This window comes from Manacus candei, unplaced genomic scaffold (assembly GCF_025592945.1).
Source record: "Manacus candei isolate 608988 ecotype Guabito, Panama unplaced genomic scaffold, ASM2559294v1 h1tg000005l, whole genome shotgun sequence".
Taxonomy (NCBI): domain Eukaryota; kingdom Metazoa; phylum Chordata; class Aves; order Passeriformes; family Pipridae; genus Manacus; species Manacus candei.
This window is the reverse complement of record NW_026138053.1, coordinates 10479604-10497486: the sequence shown is the minus strand read 5'-3', so window position 1 is coordinate 10497486 and position 17883 is coordinate 10479604. Positions and strand designations below refer to the sequence as shown.

Sequence of the window (17883 nt, the reverse complement as noted above, 5' to 3'; positions counted from 1 at the left end):
ACTGTGTGAGGGAATAAAGAAATCTCAGGAGTGCGTTATAGTACCGTACTCAGAACAGAGCTGTGGAGCTCAGTGTTTCTACAGACAGTGGTGGACCAGCTCCAAACCCGTCAACAGCGCAGGGAATCCCACTGAGCTCCACGGGCTGGAATCTGCCAGCAATTAACAACTCTAAGTTACTGCACCAAAAATACCCCCCACAAGAAGGTTCAGCACTTCACCGTCCTGGAAAATATTTTCTTTGTTGTATTTCATACGAAAGGACTTATATTAAAGAAAAACTGAGGAAGAAAACAAATTATTCAGCTACTTTGTGTCTGTTTTTTCCTGGCCCTCCCCATAGATGCAGAGTGACCTTGGTGATGAATTTTATACAAAGTCACCATTCCAAAAGGAAGATGTCTTGGACAAGGACTAAATAGAGTCCGACACTTTGCATCACACCTATTTATGCTAAATCTGTCTCCCCAAAAATAGCAGCTCTGATTAAAGACCTCTGATTGGCAGGTCCTGAAGCTCAATTTTTAGCTTGTCCAAGTTACCATATTGTTGCTGTTAAGAATGGAAATGATCACTGAGCAGTGGTAATGACATCCCATTAAAAGAGTGCCTTTCCCTGGCAGGATGAAGGCACAGACAGCCTTGGAAAATGCCCAGAAATCCTGGTTTTAAGGAGTTTCTGTGCCCAGGTTGGAGAGCTGATGTGCTCACACAGGCAAGCATCTCAGTGACAGTTTTTAGTGTGGCCTCTTGTATGGATACTTCTGCTGGAATCCTGAAAAATGGCTTTAGTAGGGAAAAAAATCCCTTAGAAAAAAACACTGCAGCATCTGCAACCATGGGACAACAAATAAAGAAAACTGCATTTTATGGTCCCAAGAAAAATTCCTATACAAATACACATGTAATAATGGGGTCTGTTCTCAAGATTTATGCAGACCATTGCTCCCCAAAATGGTACATTAGGAAGGAATCCCTAGTGGAGGGGGACCTGGGGGTTCTGGTGGACAACAAGCTATCCATGACCAGCAGTGTATCCTGGGGAGCAAGGAGGTCAATGGGATCCTGGGGGGCATCAGGAAGAGCATTGGCAGCAGGTCAGGGAGGGGATCCTGTCCCTGTGCTCAGCCCTGTGAGGTACATCTGCAGTGCTGTGTCCAGTTCTGGGCTCCTCAGGATGGGGGGGACATGGAGCTCCTGGAGCAGGTCCAGCAGAGGCTGCAGAGATGATGAGGGGACTGGAGCATCTCCCTTACAAGGAAAGGCTGACGGAGCTGGGGCTGTTCAGCCTCGAGAGGAGACACTGAGAGGGGGCCTCATCCATGTCTGTCAGTGCCTGCAGGGAGGAGTCAGAGGATGGACCAGGCTCTGCTCGGGGGTGCCCAGCAATGGGGCAAGAGGCAATGAGCACAAACTGGAACACAGGAAATTCCACATGAATATAAGGAAAAACTTCTTTACTGTGAGGGTGCCAGAGCACTGAACAGGCTGCCCAGGGAGGCCATGGAGTCTCCTTCTCTGGAGATATTCAAATCCCACCTGGGTGGGTTCCCGTGCAACCTGCTCTGGGTGAACTTCCTTTATCAGGGGAGGGTAGACTGGATGATCTCCAACCCCACCCATTCTATAGTTCTGTGACACTGGTCACCCATGGATAACAGCATCCATGCTCATGCCACTACTGTCCCCTTAGCTGGGTGCTCCTCCTTTGAGGTGGTGGCTCTCCAGGCTGGGTGACCCCACAGGCTGGGCACCAACACATTCCTCCATCGAGGGGCCTCCCAATGCTGATGGCACCATAACACATACTGGGCGACCACAGCAGCTCCACTGCAGCCTGTCCATCCTCCCCTCCAGCCTGTCCATCCTCCCCTCTGCCTCCAGCTTTCCCAGTAAGCACCATGGACAGAGCCTCACACCTCCTCCTCCTCCTCCTCTCATACATGACCAAAGCCTTCCTCTTACAAACCAAGAGGGTTTGGGGGCGTTATGCCACTGTGCAGGAATATCTAATGCAAAAATGAGTATGGAATAATACCACTGGAGGGTAAAAAGAGCTCTTCACTCTTTGCTTCATGTGTTCATGAGTCTGTAACCAGTCTCTCACCAACATGTCTTCAGGACACCATGAGGTGCTTGGGTAACTCATGTATTCCCCAAATGTCACTGCATGATGTGGAAAGATACCTCTGGCACAGGACTGGAGAGCACAGCACAGCATGAGGGAACACGTCACTGTGCCACGAGGGAATCGCAGAATCTGCTGAGGTGGAAGGGACCCACAAGGATCATCAAGTCCAACCTTTAGTCCTGCACAGGACCATCCCCAAGAGTCACACCACGTGCCCCAGAGGATCATCCAAACGCTCCTTGAGCTCTGGCAGCCTTGGTGCTGTGACCACTGCCCTGGGGAGCCTGTTCAGTGCCCAACCACTCTCTGGGGGAAGAGTCTTTTTCTGAGATTCAACCTAAACCTGCCTTGACACAACTTCAGGCCATTCCCTGGGGTCCTGTCCCTGGTCCCCACAGAACACAGATCAGTGCCTGCCCCTTCTCTTCCCCTCCCAAGGAAGTTGTAACTGCAATGAGGTCTCCCCTCAGTCTCCTCCAGCTGAACAGACCAAGTGCCCTCAGCTGCTCCTCACACGGCTTCCCCTCGGGGCCCTTCCCCATCTTCATGTCCCTCCTTTGGACACTCTCTAACTCATGTATTCCCCAAATCTCACTTGTGTGACATACCAAGATACCTCTGGCACAGGACAGGAGAGCACAGCACATCACTGTGGCACATGTCACTGTGCCACAGCACACAGACATCTCAGCTTTTTCTGCAGTCCTTGGCTGCCTGCAGGGCCAGGAGACTGCAACACTGCTGCCGACACAGCTGAGCACAACAAGGAGTGTGGGAACTCACAGGGAAAATGCAGAAGAGATGCATAACACCAGGAGACACAGCACCCTGGCTGCTCCCAGGAACCTATCAGCTTAGCAGTTCTACATTGACTAGATGTTGAAAATCATCAACCACTTCTAGAACCAGTTCCTGAATGGTTTATGAGGCAGAGCAGGTCACACCACAGGATACTTTTGCCAGGAAAAGAAGAAAGCCCATTTCGTATTTCTGGTTCCTAATCCATCCCCATCCCACAGAGCACCAGGAAGATCAAACTGCGTTATTACTGCAGGAGAGAGCTCTGATGGATTTAGGGAAAAAAAAATCCCTCACCATATAAGGGCTGTGAACATTTTCCCACTTAAGACAACGTGTGGGATCATATTCACAGACACAGAAATATGTTCTGTTCCCTGACACCCACAGTCCTAGAACACCGGGCTGAAGTGCTGGCAAGAATAAGAACCATTTGTTAAGAACAAAAAATGTCTCACATAATTAGAGAACTGCTGAAAGCCACCAATTTAGTGCTCAGGCTTGAAAATGTAAGAATATTTATTGTAACAACGCAAGAGCTTCAGCGTTGCCTCAAGGTGGGGACGCCGCACACACGCACCGGTGTGATCAGGGGATCAGATACCCGAGGCAGAGCCAAACACAAGGTGCAATGAGATTCCAACCCCACTCCAACACCTCCGTTAGTGCATTTCATGCTAATTACGAAGCCAAGCTGCCCACCAGGTACCCAGAGCACCTTCCACTGGGGTGAAGTGTCCCCTTCCTCAGCCTCATCCCTTCCACCCACAGCCTCCAGCCATCGCTCCCTAACCATTCCCTCCTGTCCAGCCCACCAAACTGCCCTTCTGTCAGGAGCAATGAGAACAATAAACATCTCCCAAAGGCTCTACAAGGGGTGGGGAGCCTCTGCCCCAAAAACTCTTCAAAGGTCAACACTGAGGAGGGCAACAGTGAAGAGATGGAACGTGACATTAAAAATAGAACATATGGTGTCTGAATGGAGCTGATTTTTACATATTGGAGAATAAAGTGATGCAAGAGAATGCTGAGAATAGGAGGGACAGGTGGGGTTTGACCTGAGAAGAGATGGAGACAGAGCTCCTGGGCCTGCCGGAGAGGAGCTCTGCCAGCCACAGTTTGGCTCCTCAGCCACCAAAGCCACTAAGGTCCCCCTGCCAACAGCTCCTCAGCCCCACAGCTCAGCTCCCACCAGGTTTGATCCCCTCCCACCCAGCCCAGTCCAGCACCTCTGCAGATGCGGGTCATGCGCCGCAGCAGGGCCAGGCAGCGCCGCCGCCGGCCCCGCACAGAGCTCCTGCTGTAACCCAGCGTGGGGGTAAATCCATTTCGGCAGCGGGATCCTCTCAGAACAGCCTCTGGAATGCCACCTTTGTCGTGCCACGCCATCCCTTCCTTCCACAAGCTTCTCTGCGGTGACCACAGCAAAAATTGAAAAAGCGCAAAAAAAGTCACCGATGAAGCGGGACTTTAAAGTCAGCAGGTGAAAACCAATCCAAGTCCAAACCAATCCAAGGCAAGCAAAGCTTTAAATTCCACTCCAGGGCAGCTCTCTGTGGGATGTGGAGCAGCAGCTCCGTGACTCCGGTGGCAGGGAGCAGATGGGATGCTCTGCCCGGCCCCTCACACAGCGTCAGCTCCCGAGCTCACCCAGGTGTGTGTGTTTGTCACAACGCTCCTTAATTCCGCATTTTATACCTGCCAAATTGCTCCATCCATTGTTCTATTTATAGTCCGTGCCAGAGCTCCCAGGCACCCAACTCCAGCAACACACCAAGCAGCAAAGATCTCACAAGGATGTCTTTACATCTCAAACACCCTTGAAAGCAGAGCAGTGACAGACAATTGACATCCCACAAAGCCAAGTGTTGGTTTCCCATCCATGGGAACATGCACAGCACTCACAGTCCCACTGTTTTGTTCCCACATCCCGACTGCTGCATCTGGACAAACGGTGCTGCTCTCCTGGACAGATTCAAACCAGTTCTGCCCACTGGCCACCAGCTCCTATGCTCAGAAATGGTTAAACTTGCTCTCCGCAGATTTTCTTTACTCCAACTCTCATTTGCAAATCCTTTCCCCAGCAAAATAGTTGGGGGAAAAAAAAAGGCAAAAAAAAGGCGTTTTCCTCCAATAAGCTTAAATTCCTGTAGCTATAAAGTCATTCACTCTGGATACAAGTGAACTAAAGGATGAAGAGTGTTCTCCTCCTTATAAGAAAAAAAGCCTTCTTGAGCTTACAGCTTCCTTTCTTCTTTATTCACCATAACTTGATCCATTAACATGGTATTTGCTCCCCCTTCCCAGAGCACTGGGATTTAACGCTCCTTTACTTCCCTAATTTCTCACTTAGCCACAGTCCTGCCAGCGGCAGCCTCTCCCCTGGGCTGTCAGACCTCTCTAGCCCGATTCCCAGCTCCTTCCAGCCATCCCTCCTCCCATCCATCACATCCCTCCACCTTCCGTTCTTCCATAACTTCTCCGTAGGTCACACCAAAAGGGGTGGCTCTGCCCAGTAGCACATGAAGGATTTCTCTGCCATCAACAAATTGCTGCATTCCCGAGAAAAAAAAAAAAAAAGCTCTGAGAAAAAGCTCAGTTCTGCAAGGCTCGTCCCAGGATTTGATGCAATCTGTCGTGCCGGCAAATTAAAGCCTCCAGAAACCACGCTAAAATTAGAGAGAGCTGAGATGAAAACCAAGCCATTTGAAAGCCATGGTGGCTCTTACAAATCTTTAAATAGGGCTTGGTACAACATCGAGGTGCTCTGCTTAGATCCACCAAGATCATTAATTTGGATTAAAGAGAGGCACTGGCTGTTCCTGGGACAATTTGCAGGGTGGTGGGTGTGGGTTCCCACACACCAAGCTGGTGTCCCAGTGGATTTTCAAAGTGCTGATGATCAGTCTGATGGATTCACACCCCTTTGCCGAAGGTGAGTGATTCCTCCTACACCCACTTCCAGAAGGTTTGACTCCCAGGTCACCAGCCCTGCCCAAGGGGGGTACCCAGGATTGGCTGTTCCAGACACAGCTGGGGCTCCTGCAGCTCCAGAGATGGAGCCTTCACTCCCCACCACCCTCCAGCAGGTCAAGGGAGTTGGGGTGGGAGCTGAATGTCCAGGAGGGTAAAATTCACTATTTCTGAAGCACTAGGAAACCCTTGCTGCACATCAATCCCCTTTCCTATCCCCAATCCCAGGCTCCTCCCAGCTGAGACCCCGACAGCACCACAGTGGTTGGGTGATGGCACTGGGAATGGTGTGAGCCAGGGGTGACTCAGTGGCCATGGGGCTCTGGGGTGCTCAAGAGGACTTTGGGGAGCTCTGGAGCTGCCACCACACAGCCACAGCCTGCCCTGCCCGGGCAGCAGCTCTGAGGTGGGTCCATCCCTGTTCCCTGGCTCTGGGATGAATCCCAAAGCTCTGCTGTATTTTGCATCCCTGCTTTTGCATCTCTGCTTTGAAATCAACGCTCACAGCAAAGCCTTGTACAGCTGCAAGTACCTCAGGGACAATTAATTCCTCTTTAATCCGAAGTTTGGTGGCTCTAACAGTGCACACGCTGCTTCCTTGAAATATTCCAGAGACAATGGGCAACCTCCCTTTTAAAATCCTATTTGTAAGCAGCTACAACTTCAAGAAATTTTTAATGAATTTTTAAGAAGCATTTATAAATTACTGCAGGCCCAAGGATGGGAAATTTGCTGCTGGCCAGGCACTGCTCCTCCTTCCCAGGGACTCCCACCAGTGGAGCCGTGACCGAGCAGCCGCCTCCAGCCCAGCGTTTGCTTCCGAGCTGCAGCTCCCTGAGCCTGCTCCAATCTATCAGGCACTCAGGAATGGCTCCTGTCACTCCAGCAACTGCCAAAATTGGTGTAATGTAAAACCCTTTTTTTAAGCATTTCACAAGATTTGTATAACTGAAGACACAGGGAAGCCCCTCCTCTGTGAGATAATTAAAAAATTAAAAAATGCCAGTTTATCAAAGGAAAAGTTTTACAGATCAAATCCAGGCAAAGGGTGAAGATCACAGAGGCACCAAGCTGACGTGACACATCAAGCTATTTCATTATAAGATCAGTAGTTTAATATGGCTTTGACATAAACCACAGTCATTAATATTGTTTGGAAAATGAAGAACCCTCCTTTCACTGCGGCTGCACAAAAAGAAAGATCCATGACCTCCTCAAAGGCCGATTCCCTTCCCACCCCCACACCTATGAACTGAAGCAATGTGAATATTCCCAAAAAGAGGCCACACTTTCCAAGATGTACAATTTATCCCTAATTCTGGGGGTTCTGAGATCAGCTGTTCCTATTTCTTTACCAAGTCCTACTACTTCCCAAAGTGGCTGCAATCTGTGCCGTGGAGGTTGCCATGGCAAGGATCCATCCTCCAAGAGGAGCTGAGTGAGCAGATGCGGAACAGCAAAATCCAACACATTAAGTCACTTCTCTTGTCATGGAATGATGAGGAAAATGCTTTGTATTTCACCTGTCCCTAAGGATTATGATCACTCAGAACAGCTCAGGTTAAAACCGTGAATGGCACGTGGCTGGAGTTTTGGGTTGAAAATCACAGATGTACAAGAGCAAAATGAAGGGATTTCACTGGAGTGACAGAAACAGCAAAAAGATCCATACGGATCATTTCTGTTTTCCAAAAATCAAGGAACTTTCACCAGGGCTCTCACAGGCGTGACCATTCCTGGTCCAGCCTCCCAGGAATAAGGAGGAAACCCAGCCGGTTCCTCGGTCCCCTCGGCAGACACGGAGATAGGTCCGGGGGGGGATGCAGGCCCTGAGCCCCCATGGCCCAGCCTCCTGCCCAGGTTCTCCCAAATCCCCCAGAACAGGGATGCGCTGGTCCCCATGGACTCATGGCTCCCCTTATCCTGGGCAACCAACTTCAGCACCCTTCAGCTGGCCTTCTCCAAAGCGGCCAGGCTGTGGGATCGTGCTGGCAGAGGGACACGGCACCAAAGCCACGCGGGACCGCGGAAGGCAGCGCTGTCCCCGCTCGGAGGCATCTCCAGCACCGCCGGTGCCTCGGGAGGGTGGCACCGGCGCTGGAACGGGCGCAGAATATTCCAGGAGCTGTGCTGAGCCCGATCGCCGTTCCAGGCAGATTAACGGGAACGCCCGCGGAGACGCGCCCGAAACGTCCCCGGGGTGCGGGGGCTGCGCGCAGGCGGCGGCACCGCACGGTCCGTGCCCGGAGCGCGCCGGGGGAGCCCCGGGAGCCCCGCACCGCCCCCGCTCCCGCTCCTGTCGCTCCTTTGTCCTCGGCAGAGGCTCCGCCGCGCCCGGCGCTCCCGCCCCGCGCCCCTCGCTCCCCGCCAGCCCCGCGCACCGGTGGGTGTGCGGCACGGGCATCCCTGTCACGGGCATCCCTGGGGGGGATCCCGAGCCCCCCCGGCCCCGCGGTACTCACGGTGCAGGCGGGAGCGCGCGTCCATGCGCGGCCGAGCCGCGGTGCGGGGGCGCGGACGCTGCGGGGGCGCCGCCGGGGGCTGCCCGCGGCCGTCCCGCCGCCCGCCCCGCCGCGCCGCGGAGCCCAGGGCCGGGCCCGCCTCCGCCTCCGCGGGCGGCGCCCAGACACAAAGCGGCGGCGGCGGCGGCGGCGGGGCGGGTCCGGTCCCGCTGCGCGCCCGCGCTGCGCTCCGCGGCGGCGCAGGGGCGGTGCGGGGGGCGGGACGCGGCCGTGCCCCCCCCGCGGGTGGTGCGGAGCGGGGCGATGCTGTGCGGAGCGGGGCGATGCTGTGCGGAGCGGTGCCGTGCGGTGCTGAGCGGTGCGAGGCGATGCGCGCACGCGGTGCCGCCCAGCCCCGCCCGTCCCCCCCGACGGAGCGCTCCGCGGCCAGAGCATCCCCGGCGGGGCCGCGGCAGCCCCGCGCTGCGAGGAGGGGGGAAGCCCCCGAAGCCCCGCTGTCTTAGAGCCCCCGCACGCCGTGTCCGTCCCCTTTCCCTAGGCAGGAGCCATTTCCCGCACTTTGGCCGAAGTGCGGAGCCGGGCAGCGGGAAGGGGTTCGCAGCCTCCCGGGAGCGGGGAAGCGACGGTGACAGCTCAGCGTCCCCCCCGAGGGCCTGGGGTGTCGCAGGCCACAGGATAAAACCTCGTGGGTGATGAGGAACAAACACCTCGCATGTCATCCTGCCCGTGGGTGCAGCTGTCCTGCCTCCCTCCATCACCCACTGCGAGAGAAACCGGGACACGTGCGGGGCTGTCCGGCCCCACTCCCGTCAGCCCACCTTGGCGTTTGTGTGTGACCTGAGGGTGATGCTGATGACCTCCTGGGGCTTCACAGAAACACACAATGGTTTGGAAAGGGACCTTAAAGCTCATCTCGTTCCACCCCCTGCCATGGGCAGGGACACCTTCCACTAGATCACTGCCCACAATATTGGGTTCCTGCAGCTTCTCCTGGTGTTCCACAGAGCAGCTGCTGCAGCAGCAGGTGCTGGTGCTGCTCAGTTCCTTGGTTCCCACTCTTTGTCTCCAAACACAGCAATCCCTCAGCTCTGGCCCCACCGTGTCCCATTCACTGTTCACCCTTCCCCGTGCAGAGCTGGGCTGGCTGGGGCAGCTACTGCCACACGCAGCCCTGGGCAGACCATGCCAATGCCATGTGACTTCCTCTGTGACACGGTGGCTTTACAGCTCTGTGCTGAGTAAGGTCATCACCTCACTCTTCCAGCACTGTGGAATCTGCCTGGCAGCAGAGACGGAAAGCATTTAGCAGGAGCTGGAAGAGGATCACAGACGGGTTTATGCCAGCAGTAAGTTCTCCAGCCCTGTTCCACATGGCTAATCCCTGAGCAGAGATGTGACCTCTCCTCATCACTGGTGCAGGAACACCAGTGCTGGGGACACTCCCAGACTCTCCTACTCTCACCATCTCCAAGTGGGAAATGAAATTTGGCCCAGGCAAGTTTTGCTTCACCAACATTTCTGTAGTGCTTGAAGTGGGCATTCTATGTTCTGATGTTGTCCAGAGAAGGTGTGGCCGCCCCATGCCTGGAAGTCTCCAAGGCCAGGTTGGACAGGACTTGAAGAAACCTGGTCTAGTGGAAGGTGTCCCTGCCCATAGCAGGGGTGGGACAAACCAGTCTGGGATTCTGTGATTTCAGGGATGACATGGAGGGGTGTCCAATGTCAGCCTCTCCCTGTCCAGCGCCGCGACCAGCGGCACCCACAGCCCCCCCAGCTCCTGGCACGGCACCTACCTCTGGCACCCTTGGGGCCTCCAGCAGGGAGTGACCAGGACATCAAATATTCTTTCAGTAGAAACATCAAAAGCAAGGAGAAGTCCTTGCTGTTACAGGCAGTTGCACGTAGAACTGGTGCTGCCCAAGGAATTTTTGTGTTGGGGGCTGTGCCCACTGGAGATGGGAAATTGCCATTGGCAGAGGAGCACTGGCATGGCAGGGACAGCTTCTAGGAGTCAGTAGATGGAAATTTGTCTCCCAGGAGATCCACTGTAGCATGAAATATGCCTTTTTTGTCACAGGGAGTTCTTCTCCCTTCATGTATGTTCCTGATAAACATCTCCAAGGTTTTGCAGGGCACTAAGACTTGCAACTTGAAAAACTCTGGATGAGTCAAGTCCTTACAGGCAGACCTTGCTCTCCAGGAAAGTGCGGAGTGGGAGAAATGCAGAGCTGTGCCGTCTGGGAGCTGGAGCCAGGGCCTGGGAAGGGGAAGGCTGGGACACATGGAACTTAAAACCCCAGTTCCCTTTGTCTTACACCAGTTTCATAGTGGTTTCACTGACTTCAGTGGAAATAGGAAAATCAAGGCAAACAAAGGGCAGGCCAGAATACTCACTCCCTGAAAAAATGTGGATCCCAGGCACATCCCTGAATGCTGCTCAATGCAAAACTCAAGTTGACCAGTCAAACAAGTCCTTAACCTGGGCTTCACCACATGGACTTCAGTATTTCCACTGATATTCCCACATAAACAACACCCTCTGTGCTGTGTTCTAGCCATTTGTAGGCCTGGCTAAGGAAAGTTTCAAAATCGTGAAATTCCTTCAGCAAATTTCATAGGAAAGCTGGATGTGTTCCCTAAGGGGGTTCTGCAAGTTTAGGCTCAGAAGTGTCTGTGGGACTCACACCAGCTGGGAAGATCATGGGGTAAATCCAAGCATCACATGCTTCAGACTGATAACCCTGAAATAAATTTATTTTTATTTTAAAAGTCTGGAATATATAGAGAAGGAACAGTTTTAAGGACACAGATCCCTCTATTTGATAAATTGTGGAGCTACACAGCTTCAAAAATGTTCCCTGTAGAATTCCCAATATATTTCCCCCCCTCTCTGGTTTTACTAAGTCTTCTCAAGTGCTACTTGATATATTCCCAGACAATGACGATCCCCATTTCTGGAGGCTTTAATTGTAAGATTGAGAAGAGCAGATGAGTCATGGCTGTGGTGTTATAGACTGAGGCTGATTTTTAGGTCATCCTCTAAGTAGGGCACAGGGGATGGTAACTGAGAGTCCAGCTGGGTGCTGGGAGAGGGTGATGGTGGCTCCAGGTGGGGTATGAGGGGACCCATCAGTTCAGGGCAGGAAGATCAGTGACTTTGGAAACAATGTGAATGATCAATAATGGGCCTTCTCCTTCGGAGGGTTGGAGGCTAAAAGCAAAACTAAGAGGGTAGAGACAGGACTGGGATTGTAACAAGATGATCCTTAAGGTCCCTTCCTACCCAAACTCTTCTAGGACTCTATGGAATGGAAAGGGTGGGAACATCCCTGCCCAGGTCAAAAGTCAGCACATCACTTCCCTGCCACTGCCACCACCACTGCCACCACCACTGCCCCCCTGATCCTGGCCTTCCCACTGTCCAGCATTTTGAAGGAAAAGGGTCTGAGATCTCTGTGCATGAAAAAACTGGCCGCAAAGTGCAGTGATAGTCGGGAGAAGCAGCTGGTCATTTCACCTAACTGTCCTTTCCACCCTCCTCATTGTAGCAGAATTTAGAAGACCATAAAGAGAGGTGAAAAACTAGGACTGGAAGGAAGAAAAATCTTCATGGAACCCCAAAAAGTCCCTGGTACCACCTTCCCTCCTCATCTCCAGTGTGTGGCTGATTGATAATTGTCATTATCTATGAGGTATTGCTGGAGCTCTTCCATCAGAAGACATGAAGAGTTCTTCCATCAGAGGATGTGCTCACGCCTTGTGAGCTTTCCTTCCTCACAGTGAGCTCTGAGAGTTGGAGAAGCTCATGGTTTACAGGAGATTTTAGCAAGGGTTGATGTTAAAAATGGAGAAGAAACACAGGACGATCAGCACTGAGGGGCTGGAGAACTCTCTGGAATAACTTGGGATATTTGCATCCCTGGGGCCTGTTGTGCGTCAAAGAATGGAAAGTATATTGGGAAAAAGTTAATTTTTCTGGAGTATCTGACATGGGCATCAAAAGTTATAACCCTTCTTCAAAATGGAACAACTTATTTCTGCTAGTTAATAGTGAAATTATTTAATCTATATCATCTGGAAGCACTTTAAAAACCTGTTATAAAATATAACCACCAGAGACCTTAAACTGCTCACTCTTGCCTTGCTCATCAGAAAGACAAAGGAATCCAGGAGAGGAGCTGGGACAAGCCTGATCTCCTCCTCCAGGACATAGCCTGTAGTCTAGCAGAAGGTGTCCCTGCCCATGGCAAGGGGGTGGAACAAGATGAGCTTTGAGGTCTTTTTAAAGCCAAACCATTCCAGGATTCCATGTGCTGGTTTAAATGAGGTGTTGGGAATAAATCCTTCCCTGTGAGGGTGGTGAGGCCCTGGCAGTTGCCCAGAGAAGCTGTGGCTGCCCCATCCCTGGAAGTTGTCCAAGGCCAGGTTGGACGGGGCTTGGAGCAACCTGGGATAGTGGAAGGTGTCCCTGCCCATGGCAGGGGCTGGAATGAGATGAGCTTTAAGGTCCCTTTCAACCCACACCAGTCTGGGATTCCATGATTCTGTGAATACCACACGTGACACATGAAGGCCACTGGGATGTTCAGTGCTGGCCCCAGGGGTCAGGACCATTGTCAGATGAATCCCTAATCCTCTCCCTTCCATTTTGTTTCCTCCCAGCCATGTTTCCTGCTCCCAAAAATCTGATGTTCTGGTGGTGCACAGAAACCTCCTCTCTTATTTAAATTCCTCCCTGGAGAAGCTGAGCTCTCTAGGTCTATCCAGTAAAAGAAGTATTTAAATATCTGCTTCGAACCCAATCCCAGCTGTCTCTCAAACACATAATTTCATCTGAATTCACCACAATTCATGCATGACTTTCCCTGTCAGAGCCGCCCGGATGAAGAGCAGATGAAGGTCATTCCTAACTCCGCTGCTGGCGTGGGGAAATTAGAATTGCTTTGATGCAGAGGCTCCCCACCAGTGTTTTCTGTCAGTGCTGGCAAAGTTGTTGGCTATTACATTTTTGCAGTCCCTCTCATCAAAGCACACACACGGTGCTCTCCACCGAGCGCAGAGGGAAGGAAATTCGCCTTCCCTCCTTTGCTGCAGTGGGCTGCACTCTGCAGCAACGTGTGTCAAAAATACATTGCAGACACTGCAGCACGAACAAATACTCTCCATGTGCTCCATTATATCCTCCCAGAAACAGGCTGTGTTTATTCCCTGTTTCATATCTCTCTGACCTTTAAGATACTTGAATTCTTTCTACCTCTAAAATTAAAATACAGGCATTGAGATGAAGGGGGGAGGGCCGAGACCTCTGGCAGCTGCTGCCCCACCATAGACAGGCTCCTGGTCATGGAGTGCTGCCAACCCCAAGGGTCAGGAAAAACTAGTGATAAATGATAATCCTGTGGCAGGTATGAACTGATGTGGCCATGGCAGGGGAGACAGGGCCGTGCTCTTCTCGGGGATGTTGGGGGTTTGTGCCGTGCACAAGCCAGGACCTGGTAATGGATTCGACGGGTCTTTAAGGAACTAAAGCAGTTTTAAGGTCCCTCCTAACTCAACCCATTCTGGGATTCCATGATGCTCAGCCACATGCTGGTGTGTGAAACAGCACATGTGTGTAAGGAGGAGGCAGAAAAGCTGCACTGAAAAAAATGTTACAAAGGAGAGTTCGATGGTGAGGTGGCCATGACGTGCGGAAATGTCCAAGAGCAAATATTTCACAGAATCACAGAACATGCTGAGCTGGAAGGGATCCACAAGGATCATCAAGTCCAACCCTCAGCCCTGCACAGGACCATCCTCAAGAGTCACACCACGTGCCCCAGAGGATCATCCAAACACTCCTTGAGCTCTGGCAGCCTTGGTGCTGTGACCACTGCCCTGGGGAGCCTGTTCAGTGCCCAACCACTCTCTGGGGGAAGAGCCTTTTCCTAATAGCCAACACAAACCTCACAGACATGAGCAATGTAAACCATCTATCAGGTGATCCAGCTTTATCCTCTGTCTTTTATGGTCCCTCTGGCTTTAAATGTCCTGGGAAACCGCAGTTTTCCCCCTCGGGACTCTTCCCATAACTCACCTTTCATCATTTTCTTTTTAAACACCTGTTTTTCTGACAGCTACCAAAACTGCTCTAAATCATTCCTGTGGTTCTGGGTGTTGGTACCTCACCCTGCTTTTCCCTCTGCACTGATTTTTGAGGAGTTGCCATGCTCAGGTTCCATGTCCCGCAAGACATGGCGCTGCCAGGGCCCCTCCGTGGGCAGGGCACAGGAGCTGGCAGCAGCTGCAGCCTGGCAGGGCTCCCACAGCAGCATCACTGGGAGATCTCAAAAATAAACCAGCCATCTCCATTCTGCTTTATGACTTTCTTGTGATGATCATTTTGCAGCAGGAGGAAGATCCGTGGCAATGGAATGTACATACAGTGAACAGCTTTGTGGTTACCAAACCCCTGAGCCTTGGTTTGGCATTTCATCGGACACCAATCCATGGATTTTTGGCATTTTGGCATACCTTATTCCTTATGGAAATAGATTAAAACCACAAGGATAGGCGATGGTGGCACAAGGCTTCAGGGACAACCTGTGAGCAGAAAGCCCAGTTCTTTATTAGCCCCGGGCTCTCCTTTGGCCAAGCACATTCATGTTCCTGAGGGATTTCCATGAGTTTACCTGCTGTATCCTCAAGAATCAATACTGATCACTAGACCTGGGCGGAGGGAAATCCGCTGCCGCTGCAAAGCCCAGGGAAGTGAATAAAATTTCATGACCTTCAGTGGATGGGCCACAGGGGTTGATCCAAAACAACTAATCCCATTCATCCTGATATTTTTGATGAGGAGAGATCCCATGGGCAGGAGGTGGCCACGACTGTCCCAGTGCAGCTCTGGGGCCAGACAGGGCTCAGGCAGCAGGATGCATAGGCAGTGCTCTCAAATCCACGTGGCTTGGAAAAGCTGTTTCCCAAATCAGATGCTCAGGAAGGCACTTTAGGAGGTTTGGATACTCCTAGAAATATATTTGCTTTAAGCTGAAGAAGGGTAGGTTCAGATAGGATATTGGGAAGAAATCCTTTCCTGTGAGAGTGGTGAGGCCCTGGCACAAGGCTGCCCCATCCCTGGAAGTGTCCAAGGCCAGGTTGGATGGGGCTTGGAGCAATCTGGGATAGTGAAAGGTGTCCCTCCCATGGCATGGAGTGGAACTGGGTGGTCTTTAAGGTCCCTTCCAATCTAAACCAGTCTGTAATTTCCATGATTCTATAATTTCTTTCCAAAGGGACATTGGAGTGGAGGCAGATCACCCAAGGAAGGAGGGTGATCTCCTTCCTGGTCCTGCTTCTCAAGTTCAGCTTCCTGCACCCACACTCTCCTTCCTCACCAGCCCACCTGTAGCTGCCCCAGGGAAGTCCCATCGCTCACACAGACAGGTTTTCCCTACCTGCTCCAGGAGGTCACCATGGGCTGACAGTACTCAGGACTGCACAGATTTTATTGATTTTTTATTTTTTTTAACACAGCTGGAGAAGTTGAAGGTTGTTGGAGGCAGATCCTGGCACCAACAACCTCTGGTGCACCAGCCCAGGGCTCACCACGCCCACAGCTCTCCCACACCCAGCCCAGCCCTCCCATCTCAAAGGCCACATCCCATTGAGTTTAACTCCCGTTAGATCAGAGACTGAGTAAACTCCCATTTTTTTGGTCTATTACCCTCTTAGCATTTAAAAATAGAGCTGTTACTAAGCAATGGCAGTAAGGAGAAAATGAAGCCTATTGAGGATCGTTTTGTGAACAGGTATTTTTCCCAGCCTAAGCACTGTAAACATTGTGGGCTGAGAAATTATGAATCAGAGCCCTCCCCCCTCCCCAGCCCCACTCTCCCATTATCCCTGAGAACAACAGCAGCAACATCAGGAGCTGTTTATTTTCACTCTGGCTTTGAACATCTTGGTTTGTGGGTCAGATTTTCAAGCCTTTCCACACATCTTAACAGCTTGGAAAACAGTAGTGGTGTAACCATGAGGGGCAAGAGCTGGAGAAGCATCCATGGACCTCAGGTTTGAAACTTCTGTGCTGTCTGTCCCACTAAGCATGTCCTGGCAGCCCCACCCAACTCCCTGGGATGGAACCCTCTTAGATGGAGGCAGGGAGCAGCAGGGAAGTGACTCCAGCTAGATTTGTCATTGTACAGGAATTCTAGAGTCTGCATTGAAGTTGAGGGTTGAGGAGAAGACAGAGCATCCCAGTTCCCAGGATGAGCTCACCAGGGGCAGGACAGGGGCTGATGGCAAACCCAGTGACAGCAGTAGGGCAGGAAGAGAAGTCATGTCATGAGTCCATCACTCCAAGAGTTCACAAACTCAGCTTAGCGCTTCTCATTGCTCTTTGATCTCTTTGTTCTGTTCCTGCTTTAAGGATATGAGATGGGTAGGGATATCCAGGAGAGGGTGGAGAAACAGCTGAGCAGTGCTCAGGGTGCGCCTTTGCAGCAGTTACTGTCCCACGTAGATCCCAAAGTAACCTCAGAGTGAAAACTGCATTTTCACAGAATCACAGAATCCTGGAATGGTTTGGGCTGGGAGAGACCCTAAAGATTGTCTTGTTCCACCACCTGCCACAGGCAGGGACACGTTCCATAGACCAGGTTGCTCCAAGTCCCATCTGACCTGCTCTTTTTTCTCCTTAAGGTTATTTACCTCATAACCTTGTATTATTTGTCTCAAGGGATTGTATTTGTTTCAGAATTGTTTCCATGAGAAGGTTGGTGACTCTGGGTCCACCTTTGGACATGGCAGGTGGCTGTGGGCACCACAGTGTGTGCTGGAGCCAAAAGTGGGCACAGAGATGCTCTGCCCTGGTGGGATGTGGTTGGGATGTGTTTTCTGAGGACGGATTCTGCTCTCAGCTTAAATTATGGAGACTAAAGTTCTCCTTACTGCTCTCAGCAGAGCTCTTTCAGTTGCAAGCTCTAACTCAGGGCAGTGCTTCGGGGCTGAAGTTTCCCAACATGTTGGAGATTACTCACCCTTGGCAGATGTTTTTGTTGGGCTCAGGTGGAGGAAAGTCTGATATGGAATCATTTAGGTTGGAAAAACCCTCTCAGACCATCGAGTCCAATTGTTCCCCAGCACTGCCAAGGCCACCACTAATCCATGTCCCCAGGTGCCACATCTACATGTCCTTTAGATCCAGTGTCACCTGCACAGCGATGTTGGCTAGCTTTGGAGGGCAGGAAGGCTCCGTGCAGGGCTGGGACCAGCAGCAGGACAGGGCAGAACTGGATTTAATTCCATACTGAACAAAGCATCAGCACCTTGGTGAGATGTCCAATTTTAACAAATGATTTACAGTTATTTTATTTCTTCCAGCGGGGAAAAATGATAAGATTCATTATTACATCTACTAATTACTTTGGTTAAGTGTCAAACCTGCACAATGCAATGCTGTGTTTTCATATATTAAAGACATTAATTGTCAGGAAGCAGTATGCCATGACTAATTCTTTTTTTTTTTTTAAACAAGAA

The 17883-nt window shown here is 51.6% G+C and overlaps 1 protein-coding gene across 13 annotated transcripts in view; it reads right to left on the bottom strand.

Annotated features, from left to right (window-relative positions):
• The window catches only part of LRRC7 (leucine rich repeat containing 7), a 372813-nt gene that overhangs the window by 308474 nt on the left and 46456 nt on the right, over positions 1-17883 (bottom strand). For 10 of the 13 annotated variants that reach the window (XR_007906308.1, XR_007906304.1, XR_007906305.1 and 7 more), the window contains exon 1: positions 8365-8404. The exons of the other annotated variants lie outside the window; for them this stretch is intronic. Coding sequence is in view for 5 of the 10 variants with exons in the window: in XM_051797760.1 (XP_051653720.1) it covers positions 8365-8389 (25 nt within the window). In the remaining 5 variants the exon portion in view is untranslated. Of the gene's footprint in view, positions 1-8364; positions 8405-17883 lie in introns of those variants that run through there. 13 annotated transcript variants of the gene reach the window in all.